We start from the raw sequence: 19100 nt of genomic DNA, 5'->3' as shown, positions 1-19100 counted from the left end.
CCCTTTCTTTTATAAGGCCACCAATTGTGTGTAAGGAGTACATTCAGAGAGTTATTGCTTGTAGGAATTTTCCCCTTTCTTCAGAGATTTATTGCACCTCATTTCTCCTTCATCATTTCTGAGAATGTCTGGCCCATCTGACCATCGTTTTGACTTGAACTATGGTGAAGAGGCAGCCATGCCTTCTCAAGACAACATATGGCGCCCATCCTTCTTATCCCCTATTGGTCATCTTACCATTGAGGACTCTGTGATGAAGAATGATATGACCGTTGCGGTGGTGGCCAGGAACCTTCTCACTCCCAAAGATAACAGACTACTTTCCAAATGGTCTGATGAGTTGGCTGTTAAGGATTCTATGACTCTAAGTGTTCAATGTGCAGGTTCAGTGTCTAATATGGCCCAACGCCTATTTGTTCAAACCTGCCAAGTTGAATCATTGGCGGTTGAAGTGATAAGTCTCAAACAGGAGATCAGAAGGCTCAAACATGAGAATAAACAGTTGCACAGGCTCGCACATGACTATGCTACAAACATGAAGAGGAAGCTCGACCAGTTGCAGGAATCTGATGGTCAAATGTTACTTGATCATCAGAGGTTTGTGGGTTTGTTCCAAAGGCATTTATTGCCTTCGTCTTCTGGGGTTCTACCCCGTAATGAAGCTCCAAATGATCAACCTTTGGTGCCTCCTCCTTCTGGGGTTCTGCCTAGTACTGAGGCTTCGAATAATCACCCTTTGGTGCCTCTTCTTTTTGGGGCTTTGCCGACTACTGAGACTTCTCCTGAGTAACCTTTGTGAAGGCTCTCTCTTGTTTGTTTATTTTGATTCATGTATATGTACATATTTGTAACTTATCGGAGATATCAATAAACAAGCTTTGCTTCATTTCAACGTATTGTGTTAAATACACCAAGGTCTTCTTCACTAAGTTCTTTGAATTTTTCCTTTTGTTGAAGCTTGTATGTTGAAACTTTGTGAGTGAAGCATGTAGGTTGAGGTAGTGCTCCCTTAATTTGCCTAGTTAGGAAAACTTCTCGTTTGGAGACTTGAAAAATCCAAGTCACTGAGTGGTCGTGAGACTTCCGAGTATCAAGGTGCAATAGCATATGGTAGGAGTCCCCCAAGTCTCCGGTTGAGGGAGTTGACGAATGAGGCATTTCCTTTCTAAGTGGTAGCCCAAAACTTCTTCTTCATATATATTTGTTATGAAAGTTGTTAAACCCAAAGAAGAGCAGGCCTAGGCATTTTGTTTTCGATTTTTTTTTTCGAATTTTCGAATTTTTGAATTTTTGAATTTCCGATATATATATATATATATATTTTAAAGCTTTGTAGGTGAAGCTTTGGTGTTGAAGCTTTGTAGATGAAACTTTGAGGTTGAAGCTTTGTTGGGCACCATGAATTGATTTTGCTTCACACTATCTTGATCAAGATAGTGTGAAGCTTTTGTAGGTGAAGCTTTTGTGTTGAAGCTTTATATGTGAAGCTTTTGTGGGTGAAGCTTTTGTGGGTCAAACTTTTGTGGGTCAAGCTTTTGTAGGTGAATCTTTTGTGGGTGAAGCTTTTGTGGGTCAAGCTTTTGTGGGTGAAGTTTTTGTAGGTGAAGCTTTTGTGGGTCAAGCTTTTGTGGGTCAAGCTTTTGTAGGTGAAGCTTTTGTGGGTCAAGCTTTTGTGTTAATGCATTTTTTTGGGTACCATGAATTGATTTTGCTTCACACTATCTTGATCAAGATAATGTGAAGCTTTTAAGAATTTGTAGTTGTCCTCCATTGATGAAGCTTTTGTTAGCACCATAAATTGGTTTTGCTTCACACTGTCTTGATCAAGAGTGTGTGAAGCTTTTGAGAGTTGTGGTTGCCCTCCATTGATAAAGCTCTTATTGGCACCATAAATTGGTTTTGCTTCACACTGTCTTGATTAAGAGTGTGTGAAGCTTTTGAGAATTGTAGTTGCCCTTCATTGATAAAGCTTTTGTTGGCACCATAAATTGGTTTTGTTTCATACTGTCTTGATCAAGATTGTGTGAAGCTTTTGAGAGTTATGGTTGAACTCCTTTGATGAAGCTCTTGTTGGCACCATAAATTGGTTTTGCTTCACACTATCTTGATCAAGAGTGTGTGAAGCTTTTGAGAATTGTGGTTGCCCTCCATTGATGAAGCTTTTGTTGGCACCATAAATTGGTTTTGCTTCACACTGTCTTGATCAAGAGTGTGTGAAGCTTTTAAGAATTGTGGTTGAACTCCTTTGATGAAGCTCTTGTTGGCACCATAAATTGGTTTTGCTTCATACTGTCTTGATCAAGAGTGTGTGAAGCTTTTGAGAATTGTGGTTACCCTTCATTGATGAAGCTCTTGTTGGCACCATAAATTGATGAAGCTAATGTGTTCACCTCATCTCCCCCCCTCATTTTTTTGAGGGGGAGAGCAGGTACTGCAAGTTTGAAATTTGAAAACTCCCTAGCTTGTGTGGAAGTTTGAAGACTTTCCATGTGGGGTTTTCTCATGGTTTAAATTTTGAATTTTGAATTTCTTTGGCCATGTTGAACCCTATAAGAATGAGAAGTTTCCACTTTTTTCATTGTCTTCATTTGTTCATTTTGTAGTGATTTTTGGAGATAGAGTGCTCTTATAGTTGAGAGGGATTCCGGCATTGCTTTGCACCATCTTCAGGTTGGTAGTCTTCTCCACTAGATCACATGCTTTCATTCTTGTTGAATTGTTTAAGTGTTCATGTATTTGGTTGAGAACATAATGAACTAATTGAGCTTTTCTCCACGCCATAGGAACTTCCTTATGTTTCGATCTTTCATGTGGTGATAGAGTTTGTTTTTGTTTGTTGTAGATGTCAGAGTTTGGAAGTCCTAGTGATGGGGGCTTCCCTAACTCTAACTCTAGGTTTGAGCTTGCAATGTTGGAGTCTTCAAGGCCTTTGTTGGAGTCTTGTACAAAAAATTCAAGATTGGGTGATCTTCGCAATTGCCAAGCCTTAGCCAATATTGGTTCTTCCTCCTTCATGTCAATGGGTGAGGGGGTTGTTTGTGACGCCATACCTATATTTCGCTCTGAGTTCACAGCAGACCATTTAGTGCAAAACTTGTTTGATAGCGAAAAGCAGCTTGAGGCCCTAAGATAGTTATGTAGTATTCCCCGTAGTGTAGGAATGCGTTTGGTGCATCATGAAGAATTGTCCTCTGAACCACCTAAGGGTCATGTTATGTTCTATACCCATATATTATTGACTTTAAGGGTGAAGCTGTCTTTGCACCCGTGGTTGCAACGGATGCTGTCTTTCATTGGATATGCGCCTGGGCAACTCTACCCTGGTTTTTGGGATATCTTGATCGAGTTTTATATTATTTGGATGGAATGTAGGTTAGGTGAGCCTTCCTTTCATCAATGGTGCTACTGCTATAAGATGCGCCCCATGAAAACATGCACTGGGTATACCGAGTCTGCATGTTGTAGTGAGAGATAGCGTATTGTCTTTGGTAAGAAAAAGGCGTACTGCACTTGGAAAAACCGTTGGTGCTTTCTTTATAATGATTGGGAGTATGCTAAAGGTGTCACGCCTGAGTGACGTGTTCCTACTCACTTCCAGACTGTAGGTTGTAATGTAACCATGGTTTGCATTATTTGCTATTTGTTGTGATTTTCTCTTGCTTCTAACATTTTTTTCTTCGTGCAGTGATGCGAGGGACCATCAAGCTGTCTAGACGGGAGCTAGCTGACATAGAGAAGGTGTTGAGGGTGCCCAAAGAGGATATACATTTGGGTAAACTACGACCCTTATTTTGAAAGTACGATTTCCAGCCCCTAGTGTCGGAGTGCCAGAGACGAGCAAGTAAGTTATGTCTTTCATTTCGCCCTCTCTTTCTTTTACAAAGTTGCAATCCTTACTTTGATTTTTCCTGATCAGTGGAGAAAGTGGGCAAGAAAGGGGAGACTAACGCCAAGAAAGTGAAAGCACCCATGTTAGTTCCCGTAGACGACATTTTGTTTCACAAGGGAGCTCGTAAGCACCGGGTGAAGCCAACCCTTAAACCTAAGTCGCAAGAGGAGGTCCTCAAGATTGCTACTTCAAAGAAGGTTGAAGTTGAAGCCATCAGGTGTGCTGCTGCCATAGTTACAGGGGATGAGAGACGACTGTTGCCTCATCTTCCTACCATCAATCCCATATTTCCTCCAACCATGGAGTCTACTGACCAAGAAAGTGGCCCTAGCTGTAGCCATAAGAGAAAGTACAAGGAAGAGGTTGGTAGCATTCATTGGAAGGACTTGAAGATTGCCATGCAGCCAAGCAGTTTTATGTATGTCAATAATTGCTTAGCAAGACATCGATCCACTGTTGATGAGCTTGGTGAGCCGCTAGATGAGAACGAATCAGATCGTGACCAGATGATGAGGCTATCTTCTTATGTAAGTGTTACTTTATCATTTCTTTGCTTTTTCCCCTTTTTTTCTTGGTAGTGATAATTATCTTGTCATGTAGGTCATGACCGAGTACGATGACAGATTATGAGAAGTCGAGTGGTACAAGGCAAAGTTTAAAGAGAATAAGCAGTTTGTGAATAACGCTAGAAAAACAAGTAAAGCTTTGGCTGATGTCATCCGCCTTAAGGATGAAAACTTTGAGAGTTTGAAGAGGCAGAATGGTGAGAACGTGAGGCTCAAGAAATAATTGGAAGCGACTAAGGAACAGTTGGAGACAACCATCCTTGGGGTTTCTAAGGTTAAAAGGGAGTTGGATAATGCCTTGGTTAAGGTTTCTAGGCTGAATAGGAGTATCCCAACTGAGAGGGATGCTGCTGTGCAGGAGTTCTTAGGTTCCCAGGCCTTTCACGATGCTTTTAGACCTTACTGCATCCGAGCGGCTAATTTTGAGAAAAGGAAATGGATGGCCATCCTTGAGCGTTACGACAATGGAAGCATTATCTGAAAGTACCATGATGAGATGGATGAGTACCGACAAAAGGGTAAAGCCTTCGTCCTCGCAGTTGATCCTAGTAGTGATGATGACTCTGATAATGAGGCTAGTATCAGTAAGCAGTCTCAGGAGAGTGAGGATGGTCCTGGAGATGCTGAGGAAGGTGGTGATGGCGATGGGGTTGAAACGCAGAGTGATATTGTTAGGGGTTCAGCCTCAGATGAGGATGACTTGTAGTGCCCTCTTTTTCTGCATGTACTCTGGATGTACAAGTTTGTTGTTTGTGTGGCATGTGCTATGTACTCTGGATGTACTAGTTTGTTGTTTGTGTGGCTTGTGCCATGTACTCTAGATGTACCAGGTTGTTGTTTGTGTGACATGTGCCATGTACTCTGGATATACTAGTTTGTTGTTTGTGTGGCTTGTGCCATGTACTCTGGATGTACTAGTTTGTTGTTAATTACCAAGTATTTGCACTATCATTGATGAATGTCTAGCTATGTTTGAGCAAATCTTTTGTTTAGATATAAGCCATAACTTAGATGTACTAGTTATAGTCTTGTTGACATATACTTAGACTTGATTTCTTGTTGGAAGCATTCATGTTGAAGCTTTGAACCCGAGTGTTTCATTGCTAGGAATGTAAGAGGATTAGGACCGATTTGTCTAAATCACCTCTTTATTGAATTCATGTCAAATAGTTTTCATTACATAGGATGCCGAACGGCTAAAGCTTAACACTTGTACAATGTGAGTTTACTTGTAATAGTACTTCAAGTGATCAGCATTCCATGGATGGCCAAGGGTCATGCCATCGGAGCTTCTAAGCTTGTAGGAGCCAGGGCGACTGATGCCAACAACTTCAAACGGTCCGTCCTAGTTTGGACTAAGTGTTCATTCACTCGGGACTTTGTCACAGAGTAATCTTTTCTTCAATACCCAGTCCCCCACTTTGAAAGAATGAGGTTTGACCCTGGAATCATAGTAGTTGGAGATGCGCTGCTTGTAAGCGACATTCCTCAAGTGAGCCTGGTTTCTGTGTTCCTCGACTAGATCTAAGTTGATGGTAAGTTGTTTGTCATTTTCGCTTTGCACGTAGTTTTAGACTCGAAACGTTGTTTGCTCAAGCTCAACTAGGACAACTGCGTCTGTACCAAAGGCAAGTGAGAATGGGGTTTCTCCTGTTGATGTCCGATATGAAGTGCGGTATGACCAAAGAACTTGGGGTACAAATTCTAGCCAACAACCTTTAGCCTTGTCCATGCTGGTTTTCAAAGTTCGCTTGATTATTTTGTTGATGGCTTCAACTTGTCCATTAGACTAGGGATGAGCTGGGGAGGCAAAACATAAGTTGATGTTGAACTTATAGCAGAATATCCTGAACTTATTGTTGTCGAACTGTCACCCGTTGTCAATGACTATCCCATTGGGAATGTCGAATCTGCAAAGGATGTTCTTCCATATAAAGTCTTTTATTTTTGCCTCAATAATGGTTGCCAAGGGTTCTACTTCGACCCACTTTGTGAAGTAATCAACTGCAACGATTGCATAGCGGACCTTGCCTTCCCTGCAGGCATTGGGCTGATCAAATCAAGTCCCCATTGGGCCAAGGGCCAAGGGCTGATCATAGGAGTGAGTGGCTCGGGAGGGGAGTGAGTAATAGTTGCGTAGCGTTGACACTTATCACGTGAGCGGGATATTCTGATGACATCTTGGTGGAGTGTTGGCTAGTAATATCCTTGACGAAAAGCCTTATGTGTTAAGGATCGAGATCCAGCATGATCTCCGCAAACTCCTTCATGTATTTCCCGAAAGACAGTTTCTGCCTCTACAGGCATAAGGCATCTTAGGTATGGTAGGTTAAAACCCCGCTTGTAGAGTTGGTCATTAATGATCAAGTAACAGGTAGCCTTGTATCAAATCTGCTTAGCTTAGACTTTGTCATTTGGAAGGGTGCCATGAGCAAGGAATCTATAAATCGGGGTAATCCAACTATCCCTCTGTTGTAAGTTGCACACTTCCACAGCCATAGTGCTTGGTGCTGCCAACAATTCGACTTGAATTTTTCTCCCAATCTTGTCTTCCACCGCTGAGGCGAGGTGAGCCAAAGCATCTGCATGACTGTTTGCTACTCGAGGAATTTAGCTGATCTGGTAGTGGAAGTGCTTGAGCAACAATTGTGTTTATGCCAGATATGCTGCCATAGAGCTATCATTAGCGTCAAAATTGTTGGTGACCTGGTTAACCACCAATTAGGAGTCACTGAAGATATCAATTCGTTCAACTCCAAGGTGTTTAGCCAAACGTAAGCCTGCTAGGAGGGCTTCATATTCGGCCTCATTGTTTGACACCTTGAATTTGAAATGAAGAACACACTCCATCGCCACTTTGTCAGGGGTTGTAAGGACTAGTCCTACTCCATAACCCTGTTAGTTGGACGAGCCATCAACATATAGACTCCTTGCTGGGGCTGTTGGTTATATTCTATAAGCTTCCGATGGTAATGAAACCACTTCTTTAGGTGTAGAAATAATGTCAACAGGATATGTGAAGTCGGCGATGAAGTCTGCTACTGCTTGGCCCTTCTCAGCTGGCTTTGGTTGGTAGGAGATGTCAAACTCACCCAATGCTATCGCCCATTTAATCATTCGCCCATAAGTGTCAGGACTTTGGAGTATCTGTCGAAGATGATGATTAGTAAGCACGATGATGGAGTGTGCTTGGAAGTAAGGGCGAAGTTTTCGAGCAGACATGACCAATGCTAGAGCCAATTTCTCAATGTTGGAGTATCGTGTCTCCGCAACTTGTAAGGCCTTGCTAGCGTAGTAAACATGTCGTTCGACATTACTATCATTTCGAATGAGAACGGAACTTACTGCTGAAGCCGATACCGACATATAGATAATAAGGGTGCCACCAACCTCAAGTTTGGGGAGCAAATCGGCTTTACTCATGTAGTCTTTAAGGTTCTTGAATGCCTTATCACATTCATCAGTCCATGTAATGTACTTCTTACTTCCCTTAAGTGCTTTTAAGATAGGAGCACATTTGTTTGTGGCCTTATAGATGAACCTAGTTAAGGTTGCCACCTTGCTAGTAAGGCTCTGGATGTCTTTTGAAGTTACCGGTTCCTTCATATCGAGGATTGCCTTGATTTTCTCGGGATTAGCCTCAATGCCTTGTTGGCTTATCATGAAGCCTAAGAATTTGCCAGAGCCTACGCCGAATGCACATTTGTTGGGGTTCAACCTCATTCGATACCTCTTCAAAATGGTGAAAGTTTCAGATAGGTTGGTGATGTGTTAGTCAGCATGTTTGCTCTTGACTAACATATCATCAACGTAAACTTCAATGCTCTTCCTAATATGTTCGGCGAACATTAAATTAACCAGTCTCTGATAAGTCGCTCCTCCATTCTGTAGGTCGAAGGGCAGGACTTTATAGCAATATAGTCCCCTGTCAGTAGTGAAGGCTGTGTGTTCTTGGTCCGGAGGGTTCATGAGGATTTGGTTGTATGTTGAGTAAGCATCCATGAAGCTCAGGAGTTCACACCCTGCCGTAAAGTCTATAAGTCTATCTATGAGAGGAAGAGGAAAGCTATCTATTGATGCACAAAATCGGTGAGGACTTTGGTACAACAGAAAATGTTAAGTTTGTGACCTTCGCTAGATTGCTCCGGTCACTAGTGTGGATAAGTATGTAAATGGATAGAGAAGGGGTGGCTGTTGGGGGTTTCCCTTAATATGTCATTGCCTCAATGGAGGCATGGTTGTAAGCATGTGCCATCACCTCAGAGTAAGTCTTCCAAGTGTTGGCATTGATCATGTACTTGAAGAAATAGTCACGTAGCCTGCCGTGAAGGCTTTGAAGGCAGTCTTGTCGTCTGCCTTGGCATAACGGGAATACTTATGGCTGAAGCGACCAGTATACATACGTAATGACTCGTCTGGCTTCTAGTGAATAGTGTACAAGTCATCCGCAGAGGGTAAGCGATCGGTCTTGAAAATGTGTTGAGAAATAAACAGTTTCCTCAATTCCTCAAATAAGTCTACCGTCTCAGGTGGAAGACGGCAATACCAGTTTAGAGCTCCACCAGAGAGGGTAGAGGGGAAGAGAAGACATCGCTCTTCGTCGGTATGCATCTGGTATGCCATGGTAGACTCAAAAAGGTTAATGTGTTCAATCGGGTCCTCATTTCCAGTATAGAGTTACAAGCCAAGCTTTTGCTTTGTCTTTGCTTGGAAGGGGTGTCGTGGATCCTCCTTGTAAGAGGGCCAAGCCTAGGTTGGTTCCAATCAGGTATCTCAGCTTGTCGTTTGGCCTTCAACTTGTTTACTTCCTAAAGAAGTTGTAGGACAAGAGGGTCCTGAGTGGAGTCATGTACCACTGGAACTTTCTTTCGTAAATCTCCATCTCATCTTGGAAGTATGAAGGTTTGATCAAGAGCATGTGATTTTTCCCTGGACTCGCCGTACTGACTTCTAAGGTATGTCTGTCGGAACATCTCTGAGTCCCCTATACCTTCGTGTTTCTCTAGGACTTGTTACCCCTTCCCCAAATTGGTAGCCGGCTTAGGACATGAGAGGGGACCGAGTCTTTCAGAGACCCTTGGGTCATTGATCTTCGAGCTTACATGGATGGGATTGTCTCGACGTTGCTTTAGGAAATCTCGACAGTCGCGAAAGACGGCTTTCGATCCTTCCACTCCTTCTGTAAGGAGGTGTCTTCCTCCACTTCTCCTACTTCGGGTCAAAACAGCTGGGTTGAGAGAAGTCTCATGTTGATCAATGTTTTGATGATTAGCTCGCTTCTCATTAGGGATACCCATGTCGAAGGAAGGCAACCCTCCGTGTTGGGGGGCACCCAGATGATGGTTGATGTCCACAGGGGAAACGAGCTCGCGTGTTTGAGTACGCCTAGTTTCGTGGAGCATCTCAAAGAGCTTCTCATACTACTCCTGGAGAACTTCATTCTTCATTGCTATTTTGTTGTTCTGAGCTTCTAGCTCATCGACTTTAGCTTGAAAAGCAACCCTCTTTCCTTCCTTCTTTCATTGCCTCGCACCAAGTGCAAGAGGGGTGTCATTCTGCGTGTTGTGGCTTCCTTCGCTCCCCATGTTGGAAAGGGATGCCTGGTCAAAAGAGAGTGTACAAATGGTGGAAACCAGCTTAACAAAGCTGAAGAGAGTGGGAATAAGTGTCGTTCCCACAGACAGCGCCAAATGTTGATGCACAAAATCAGCGAGGACTTTGGTACAACAGAAAGTGTTAAGTTTGTGACCTTCGCTAGATTGCTCCGGTCACTAGTGTGGATAAGTAAGTAAATGGATAGGGACAGGAAAGCAAACACAAGATGTACGTGGTTCACCTAGATTGGCTACGTTCACGGAGTAAAGGAGTTCTCATTAATTGTGAAGGGTTTACACATGTACATAGGTTCAAGCTCTCATTTAGTGAGTACTAGTGAATGATTTAATACAAATGACATCATGAAATATTGTGAGAGAATGATCTCTATTTATAGAAGAGAGTTTCTAGTTTCATTCTGACATTGACACGTGTCGTGTTGTGATTGGCTTCTGATGTTGACACGTGTCGCGCTATGATTGGCTTCTGATGTCGACACGTGTCGCACTGTGATTGGCCTCCTGGTTGGAGGGAAACTCTTCTGGGTCCTTGACGGTATAACGTTGACTGGCGCTCAGTAGTTTCGGGATTGGTCAAGTATGGTACAAACACCGTCTACTAGCAGCATCTAGTAATGGCACGCCCGCACCCACCAGTTTCTTGTTTGAGTAAATTCTTGGCATGCTCGCGAGGCCCATGGCGAATTTAGGGGGCAAACACCACTCATGTATCGTTCTTCCATCATTTTTTTCAAACTCTTCACCATCTAGATGCTCATTTTTAGAAACGAATTGAAGGTTATGTGCTTTCCTTAGATCATCATGGGCTACAAGTTCTATTTCAAATATTTCTTCTATAAAATCTGCAATTAATAATTTCTAAATAAACTCTCATTGTAAACACAGATTCCATTTGCACTGCTGCTAACATGAAGGGAAGGGGAGGGAGAAAGAGGATGAAGCGGAGAGAGAGAAAGACAGAGACAAAGAGAGAAGGGTAAGGGAAGAAGGTGGAAGGGTTTCACGTGTAAACCCTTTTTTCTTTTATTTGTAATTGAGATTATTATTTTGTTAGGATGTAACATGGATATATAAAGATATTGATGAATCTACCATCAGATTAATTTAAGGTTACGAAGTAAGGTGAATGACAGAGAAAAGAAAGGAACAAAAAATGTTATAGGATGTGCATTGATAATCATTAGAGGCCAGTTTAATGTAATCACATAATTGATCGCTACAATTGTGGTTAATTACAAATGAGTATAATATATAAAGTTGAGTTACTAAATAGAGTCTAAAGCTAATACTTCATCCCTAAAACATAAGGGCCAGTTGGAGGTGCTTTTAAAATGACCGAAAACATTTTTGGTGAAATTCAGTTTGGGTTTCAAAAAGTGGTTTTGAGAAGAAGCACCAAATATGTAGTTCTTGCAGGAAACACGCGGTGTGCAGGGGTAATACTATCGCTAGTATTATTTTAAAACCACTTCTAAACGAGCACTAATTAAACATAGATCCAAAAGATTCAACATTTCCTCCTCGGAAGTTGCCAGTCCACATGGCCCAAGTTCAATAGGCTTACTTCAAATCATAAGTTGGCTAGAAGTGCACAAGTGGCCCATAAAGGACCCAACGGGCCAACACCACTTTGGATGAAAATTGCTAGTGTTGGACGATGATGATTAGGGATGGGCAAATATCCATTGGTTATGGGTAACCGCGGTTACCCGCCTATTTAAATTAAACGGTTACGGTTATGGGTAACCGTTTAAATAAATAACCAGTTATGGGTATAACCGTTTACCCGCAAAATTTAAATGGGCGGTTATGGGTATTAACCTCGGTTATAAATGGGTAACCATTTACCCATTTATTTTATGTATGTAAAACTAACACAAACCATGTTCTCGATCCAATAATACTTAGCACCCAATAAATTAGCAAGGAATTCATCAGTCCTTCTCTCAATAACACTGCTACAGGAATGATGATTCTCATCATCAAGGAATTGGCCAAATTAATTTAAATTCCTTGCGAGTAACCGTGAAATTGACATAAATGCTTTGACAGAAATGTCTTCTAAATAATTTTTGTAACCTAATAATACTTAGCAAATATTATATTTACCTTCAGGCGAAATTCACCCCACATTCACCTGCAATCACCACCATACTTCTTCTCCTTCATTTTCACCCAAGAGTGGACGAAAATTGGGGTAAATTCGTGGTATTTAGGCATGGTGACACCGACAGGTTTTAGAGGCAATTCGTCGATCTGGTGAGTTTCAACAGTAACCACCACCCTTAATCAACTTCCCTTGGTCCCAGAAACAAGACCCAACCAGTGGTAAGGGCATTGGAACATCGAGGAAGGAGAATCGAAGAACACCTATTCTAGGGTTTCCGGCAGGTTTGAGTGAAATTGAGGCTTTTCCCGAAAAAAATTAGATTTGGCCATAAGTATAAAGTTTTCTCTACTCACTGAGATCTACATTTTTGTAAATTTTGGTAATTTTTGGAGTTAGTTGAATTTTCCGGCGAGATGGGGCGGCAGGCCGCCATGTGTGGCAGCGCGTGGACCGAGACCCCACCTGCCCTTCCTAGACTAATTTGGATACCTTGAATCCATATGTGACGTTCGATTGACAAAATCTCGTCGTATGACTATAGTTTCGATAAAGACCGTCACTTGGACATTAAATGAATCGACGATCCGACCGTTGGATCGTCACCAAAATTTAGTATGTTGTCTTAGAAGCATAATGTGGACCTTAGGAAGTTACGGATTCAAAATCCGATGTGCGGATCTTCCAGATCAAATTACGTAGAGTTATGGACCCTACCGTTGACCGAGAGTTGACTTTTGGTCAACATGCCTCAAAACGTTCTAGATACTAAAATTAGTACTACGGAAGACTAAGTGAAGTCTAGTGGGCCTACATTGGTTAGAGAGTGACTTGAATATATGGGATAGGGTTATTACTTTAAATTCTTATATTAGTATCCGTTGTGAATATGAATTGGTTTTATAAGTGTGATTTCTATTTAAATGTGATTTTTATATATTTAGCCATAGACCTATGTCTATTAAACATGAGTTAGCTTGTGTACTGATGATGGTTGTGATATATGTGTGTTTAATTATCTTTTTAGCAAAGTGAATGATGTGTATAACTATTATTATGATAATGTGAGCCTAGATTTTTATTAGAAGTATGTTGTAGAACTTACTTGTGTGACATATTTGTTGGTGGCCATGAGAAGTTAATGGTGTAGGTAACTACGTTGTAACCAAGGTCTGAAATGCGGATATTATCGGCGATATGTCGCCGATAATATCGGTTTTGTGAGAGAGGGATATTTTAACACTTATCCAATGATTTTTCGTTAAAATATCGCGATATTATCAATATTATCGATAATATCATGATATAACCAATAATATCGTGAAATTTTGAGCTGGTGCGAATCGGAGAAGAACGTCGGAGCTTCTACAGCTCCGGCCGACTGTAAAAGAGCACCTTAGACTCCGATCTAAGTATAAAAATGAAATACAAGATGAGAGGAATGTTTTTATAACTTCCGTTTGCCGTGAAACGGTCGGAGGTGTTCGGAAAGTTCCTCGACCCTCACGGCCTTGCCGGAGCTGGGTGTGCCTTCCCCCAGGTCGATCTCCTTCTAAAACCTTGTTAAAAAAACTAGATAAAACTTAGTATATCTCGATTCTCAACCACATCACACAACATGCAAGATGAATTGAGGGCTTACCTAACCGAAGAAGGATCAAGAGAACTCGCCGGAGAGTTCCTAGGTTCCACAGTCCTAGCTGCACCGAGAGAAAGGAAGAGAGAGACGAGGATTAGATGGTGATGATGATGCTGTTGACGGAGTACTACGAAGGGCGTAGAGGACGCCGATGGGGGTAGAGGTCACGGGAGATGGAGACGGCGTCGACGAGGCGGAAGACGCGGACGAGGAGGAAGGCGAGGGAGGAAGAGAAGGCCATGTGGGAGAAGGATCGAGAGACTGAGGTCTCTGTGCGTGTGTGTGAGAGAATTGAGAAGAGAGAAGGATCGAGACTTCGACAGATCTGTGAGATCTCTGTGTGTGTGTTTGTGGGAGAAAGGAGAGGGAGAAGAGAGAATGATCCAGAGACGACTGACGTCTGTGTATGCGTGTGTTGTGCGTGTGTGGTGGCGTGTGTGATCTCTGTGTGTGCGTGTGTGTGTGTGTGTGTCAGTGGTGTGTGTGTGTGTCGGTGGTGTGTGACGGTGTGAGAAAAAAAAACACCTAAATAATTCAACTTTTACAGCTTTTAGAAATTGTACAATTTTTTACAAGACAAAATTAATGGTGGTTTCATGCATCAAGATTCAAAACCATGTGCCTCAGGTGATATTCTTTCAAAGATAAATGTAGAAAGATTATTAGAGGATGATGTGGGATCTAGCAGCACTGACTCTTTGGAAGAACTTTTACGCCCAAGACCAAGAAACACTGGAATTCCACCTTCTTCCAATCCTACACAACCACAAGATCATGCTGATACTAATGATAGCTTTACTACAAGATCAGGAGACTCACCTACCACCGGAGGTGGAGCTGGAGGTAGTGGTGAAGGATATAGTGAAGCTGGAGGTAGGGGTGGATATGGAAACTATGTTGGACCACCTCCCGGATTTATGAGCCCCTTTACTGGTGAGGCAAACTTCACGCATGCAACACAGGATGAGGACCATGGCAATAGATGGGCAGGACCAGGAATTGGTGCCATAAAGAAGGACTATACTCGTAGAGAAAGAGGCAAAGGGATTTTGTCAAGTCAAGAAGATGACTCGTTATCTATAACTTTGGACTCTGTTGGATTGGGAAGTAGTAACTATTGTTATACTCATAACCAACCATTTCCCTACCCTTCATATCTCATTCCTGTTGGGATGGAATCGAGCGACTCATGGAAAGAATCTGAGACTCAATCTTCAAATGATTTTGCTTATAGACAACGTCAAGCAATCTCGGATCCATATGGGTGGCATGTTAACAATTACATGCAAAACTATTTTGGGGATTTATCATTTGATAACTACTCTTCACAATACACTTACTCTACACATAGAGATGATGACGATAGTGAAAATTTTGAACCTCATAGGAACTCTATGTGGTACTAAGTCACTCATGTATCTTACCATGCATTGTATAAAGTGTAAAATATTGTACTAATTCATTATATATAAATGATTATGGTGTGTTTAAACTTCTTTCATTAATTACTACATATTTTCTACACTCACAATGTTTGCCAGCTTGCTATATAATCAACTTAAATAAGTTAAATCCATCATGCAATGCATTTCCTTCCAATTTTTTGTGATAAACTAATAGATAAATGACTAAATAAACATCTTGCAAAGTTTCAATAAAATTTTCCAAGTTTTTCTTATAATTTTTGTGGTTTTTATTCATTTTTTATCGATATCGATAATATCCTGATATTTCCGATATCATCGATATTTTATACCTTGGTTGTAACTCATAGGGGTTGAGGTATGGGTAGATGGTGTGCTAAACTGATTGCACTAGGTAGCAGTGGTACTTAGATGGTCCTGCTTGGTATATCCGTGATAGGGGACCATACGCATTCTGGGAGTGATCATGCTTGGTATATCCGCGATGGGTAATCACTACCTAGAGCTACAGAATATAGTCCTGCTTGGTATATCCGCGATGAGGGACTGTTAGGGATGATCATGCTTGGTATATCCGCGATAGGTGATCACTGCCTATGTTATTAAATTATGCATATGGTTCTGCTTGGTATATCCGCGATGGGGGACCATATGTATTCAGGGGTGATCATGCTTGGTATATCCGCGATGGGTGATCACTGCCTACACGAAGAGATTATGCCTATGGTTCTGCTTAGTATATCTGCGATGGAGGACCATACGCATTTTAGAGGTGATGATGATTAGTTGTACTTGGTACATATCGATAGGCGATCATAATTTAGTTTAGATTCCGTTGAGTGGTCCGGAATCCCTACTCTTGCTCATTTCCATAAGTTAGACTTGAACCCTAGATTCGAGTGAATGGGAATTACCAACAATAGACTGTAAGATCTCGTATTTAATGTGTATACATATGTACATATACGTATGTATATATAATTAGTTTGTTTTGACTGACCCACCTGGCCACTTAGAAGCCAACACAAATATTTTGAATGAGATTGCCATCTCTTCTGGCGGTCTATGACTTAAGACCACGTGTACTCACCTGAATTAGTTGCTATCTTCTTTCTCCTCAGTGCCTACAGCTAGCTTAACAGCTGTGGTCAGCCGCCAACTTCAACCAATAAGGGGCTTTGTGGTTTCCGTTTAGTAACCTATAAATAGGAGATCAACTCCATTGTTTTCGAACTCAAGCTAGCATGCACTGCATGCTCTGGAGCTCATATAGTGTTTACATGTGTGTGTGTGTGTGTGTGTATATACACATACATATGCTGTGCGTGTATATATTTATATATATATATATATATAGAGAGAGAGAGAGAGAGAGAGAGAGAGAGAGAGAGAGAGAGAGAGAGAGAGAGAGAGAAAGAAAGAGAAGGGAGTAAGAAACCAGAAGCTGAGGTGCTTCTTAATCGGCGGTGTCAAATCTGTAGCAGGATAAATATGGGTAATGATTCTCATATTTTCTTTAGTCTTTCCATAGCTCTATATATTGTAGAACTCAGTCGTGTTTCATCTATGTTGGTTGTATTATATATGTATGTATATCTGCATAGACGTTTGGCTATCAGACTTTACAATTGGAGATCATCTTACCTACACAAAAGTGATAGGACTGAACCTATACATATTTATCACATGCTAAATATGATCTCTTACCTTTATTAGAGGTTGTTATATAAAAGAGGGCTTAGGCATATTAATTCGAACATATATCTTTCTTATTGGTTTGAGAGAAACTATATATGTATATGCTGGTATTCATGCATATAACTTTGCACAAGTCTGAGTAAACCAAGCTAGCTTTCTCAGCATGGAACTATCTGCATATATTCATAGGTATAGTTTCAACTGTATCAAGTAAAGCATGTGTTTGGAGTTGATCAACATATAATAACTTGTGAATTAGTATTGCGGAATCGATAAACTTAAATACATTAATTAGGATTAGAGTTCATGTCATGCATTTGGTAATTTTCTTATATATGTGGTTTAATATACTTATTCATTAATCATATGAAAGACTTTATTTAATTATTGGCTAAAGTTATGTTCCCAGCTTATACACCAAAAAGACAGCATGCATATTTATATTTGTATTTCACATGTCCCTTGTTCTGCAAGTTGTACTCATTCAAACGTTCTGTTATGACCATGTTATTATTTTAGATCAACCAAAAGGGCATTTGAAATAGGTGTTGTTAAGTTAGTAATCTCAAGTGCTTTGACTGGGATTAAAGTTCTTGTCTTGCATATAGTGATTTTCTTATACTTGTGAATAGGAGCTTATCACAGTTGTGGTTTCTTGTGTTAATATCTCGGAGCAATGCTTTGGAATCCAGGTAGGGGAAATACGGCAGACCTTTACGGAGATTGGCTTTATTAAATTTTGTGAAGCATTATATTATTATTGTTATTGATCTTGTTGGTTGATTAATGTGATATGGTTTATTAATTGGACAAATACTGCTCTTGCGTGTTTACTTGTTATTGGTTATGGAATTATTGGTGAAATGCTATTCGCTGAGAATATGTTGTGGTACATGTGAACGATGAAATGAGATTATTTGTGCATTACTCATGTATGAGAATAGTTGGAAGTTCAGTGTTGAGAAAGGAACTGGAAATGAGGGTAGTTGGAAAGAATCTTTTGTGTAGTTGAGCCAAATTCTTAGCAGGTACCAGGTCTCAGGTGAGCCCACAGTGCACAGATTATTTAAGGGTAATTCGGGACTGGCGACGAAGAGTTTGAGCAAGATGACTAACAAAAGGGGAAATTGGGATGATTGAGTTACATGGGGTTAATTTGTATATTAAAACATTCGAACCACCACTGCAGAGGTAAAATGCACGGTATGGGACGTGCAGGTCCGCGTGTTTTATTACATGAATTAACGGGTAGAGATGAAGAGTATTGTATCGCACTCATGCATTGTTGATGATAATGATTTGGTACTTGATTACATGATTTTATGACACTTAATTTAATATTGTCAATGTACTGTAATAAGGTTATGTCCCTACTGAGCTGTTAAAGCTCACCCCTCTATTGATATGCAGGTTTACGAACTAAACAATCTAAGAGGGTAGACGGGATGAGATCGGATTAAGTGTGAGGATGGAATTTTGTATTTCTTTATTTTAGCCTTGTAAAGAATTATTGAATTATTTTAAATAAGAAGAATTTTATTTTCCAACCCGTTTCAGTTTTACTTTAATTATTTAGTTTTTAGTTCGCGTTTCGGATTCGGGTTCAAGTTTTTACTACCGACCCCGGGTCCGGGGCGTGACATAGACCTTGTGAAGATAAATTAGAATTACCATGTTTATTACTTAAAATCCAAGTAGGGAATTACATAGAGTTCCTTAATTACATTCGGGAAGTTATATGTTATTTCATTGATTGATTAATGTATTTAGATATTAATATCGAGCGTCTTTGATTTATGGAATTGATTGATTGACGTGATCGTGGTATGACGTTGGGTATGATTGATATTATTATGATTAGATTAGTTCATCATTGCGATTTGAGAATAATATTGTGCTTCGTTTGTTCTTTGATATGTTACATACTATGAATTGCGGTATTATGTGAAACATAGTGATTTATATAATGGATAAATTGGAAAGCATTTGTGTGAGAATGGCATACCGGCATGCATGATAAGGTGATATTTGTTGTTTGGCGTAAGGTTGATGTGTAATGTGGGACTTTATGAGTTCTGCTAGAAGTATTTTACGAAAAGTTTTAGAGTTTGATGAATGGTGAACTACGAATGGCTTGATCCCTGTTAAGGTTACGTAGGTAG

At 40.7% G+C, this 19100-nt stretch overlaps 1 protein-coding gene and 1 long non-coding RNA gene across 2 annotated transcripts in view; both read left to right on the top strand.

The window, feature by feature from the left end:
• Positions 1-10251, top strand: part of LOC126630057 (aspartic proteinase CDR1-like) — a 39554-nt gene extending 29303 nt beyond the window's left edge. The window contains exon 3 of the mRNA XM_050300225.1: positions 10140-10251. Within this exon, the coding sequence (XP_050156182.1) occupies positions 10140-10195 (56 nt within the window). The 3' untranslated portion in view covers positions 10196-10251. The remainder of the gene's footprint in view (positions 1-10139) is intronic.
• A 5919-nt stretch (positions 10252-16170) lies between these two features.
• LOC126628065 (uncharacterized) lies at positions 16171-18485 on the top strand. Its single transcript, XR_007625242.1, has 3 exons — positions 16171-16735; positions 17571-17630; positions 18349-18485. It is a non-coding gene; the product is annotated as an uncharacterized LOC126628065 (long non-coding RNA).
• Positions 18486-19100: the final 615 nt, after the last annotated feature.

The sequence above is a fragment of the Malus sylvestris genome, chromosome 7, assembly GCF_916048215.2.
Source record: "Malus sylvestris chromosome 7, drMalSylv7.2, whole genome shotgun sequence".
Taxonomy (NCBI): domain Eukaryota; kingdom Viridiplantae; phylum Streptophyta; class Magnoliopsida; order Rosales; family Rosaceae; genus Malus; species Malus sylvestris.
Note: the sequence above shows the minus strand (reverse complement) of the source record. Positions and strands in the feature narration are given on the sequence as shown.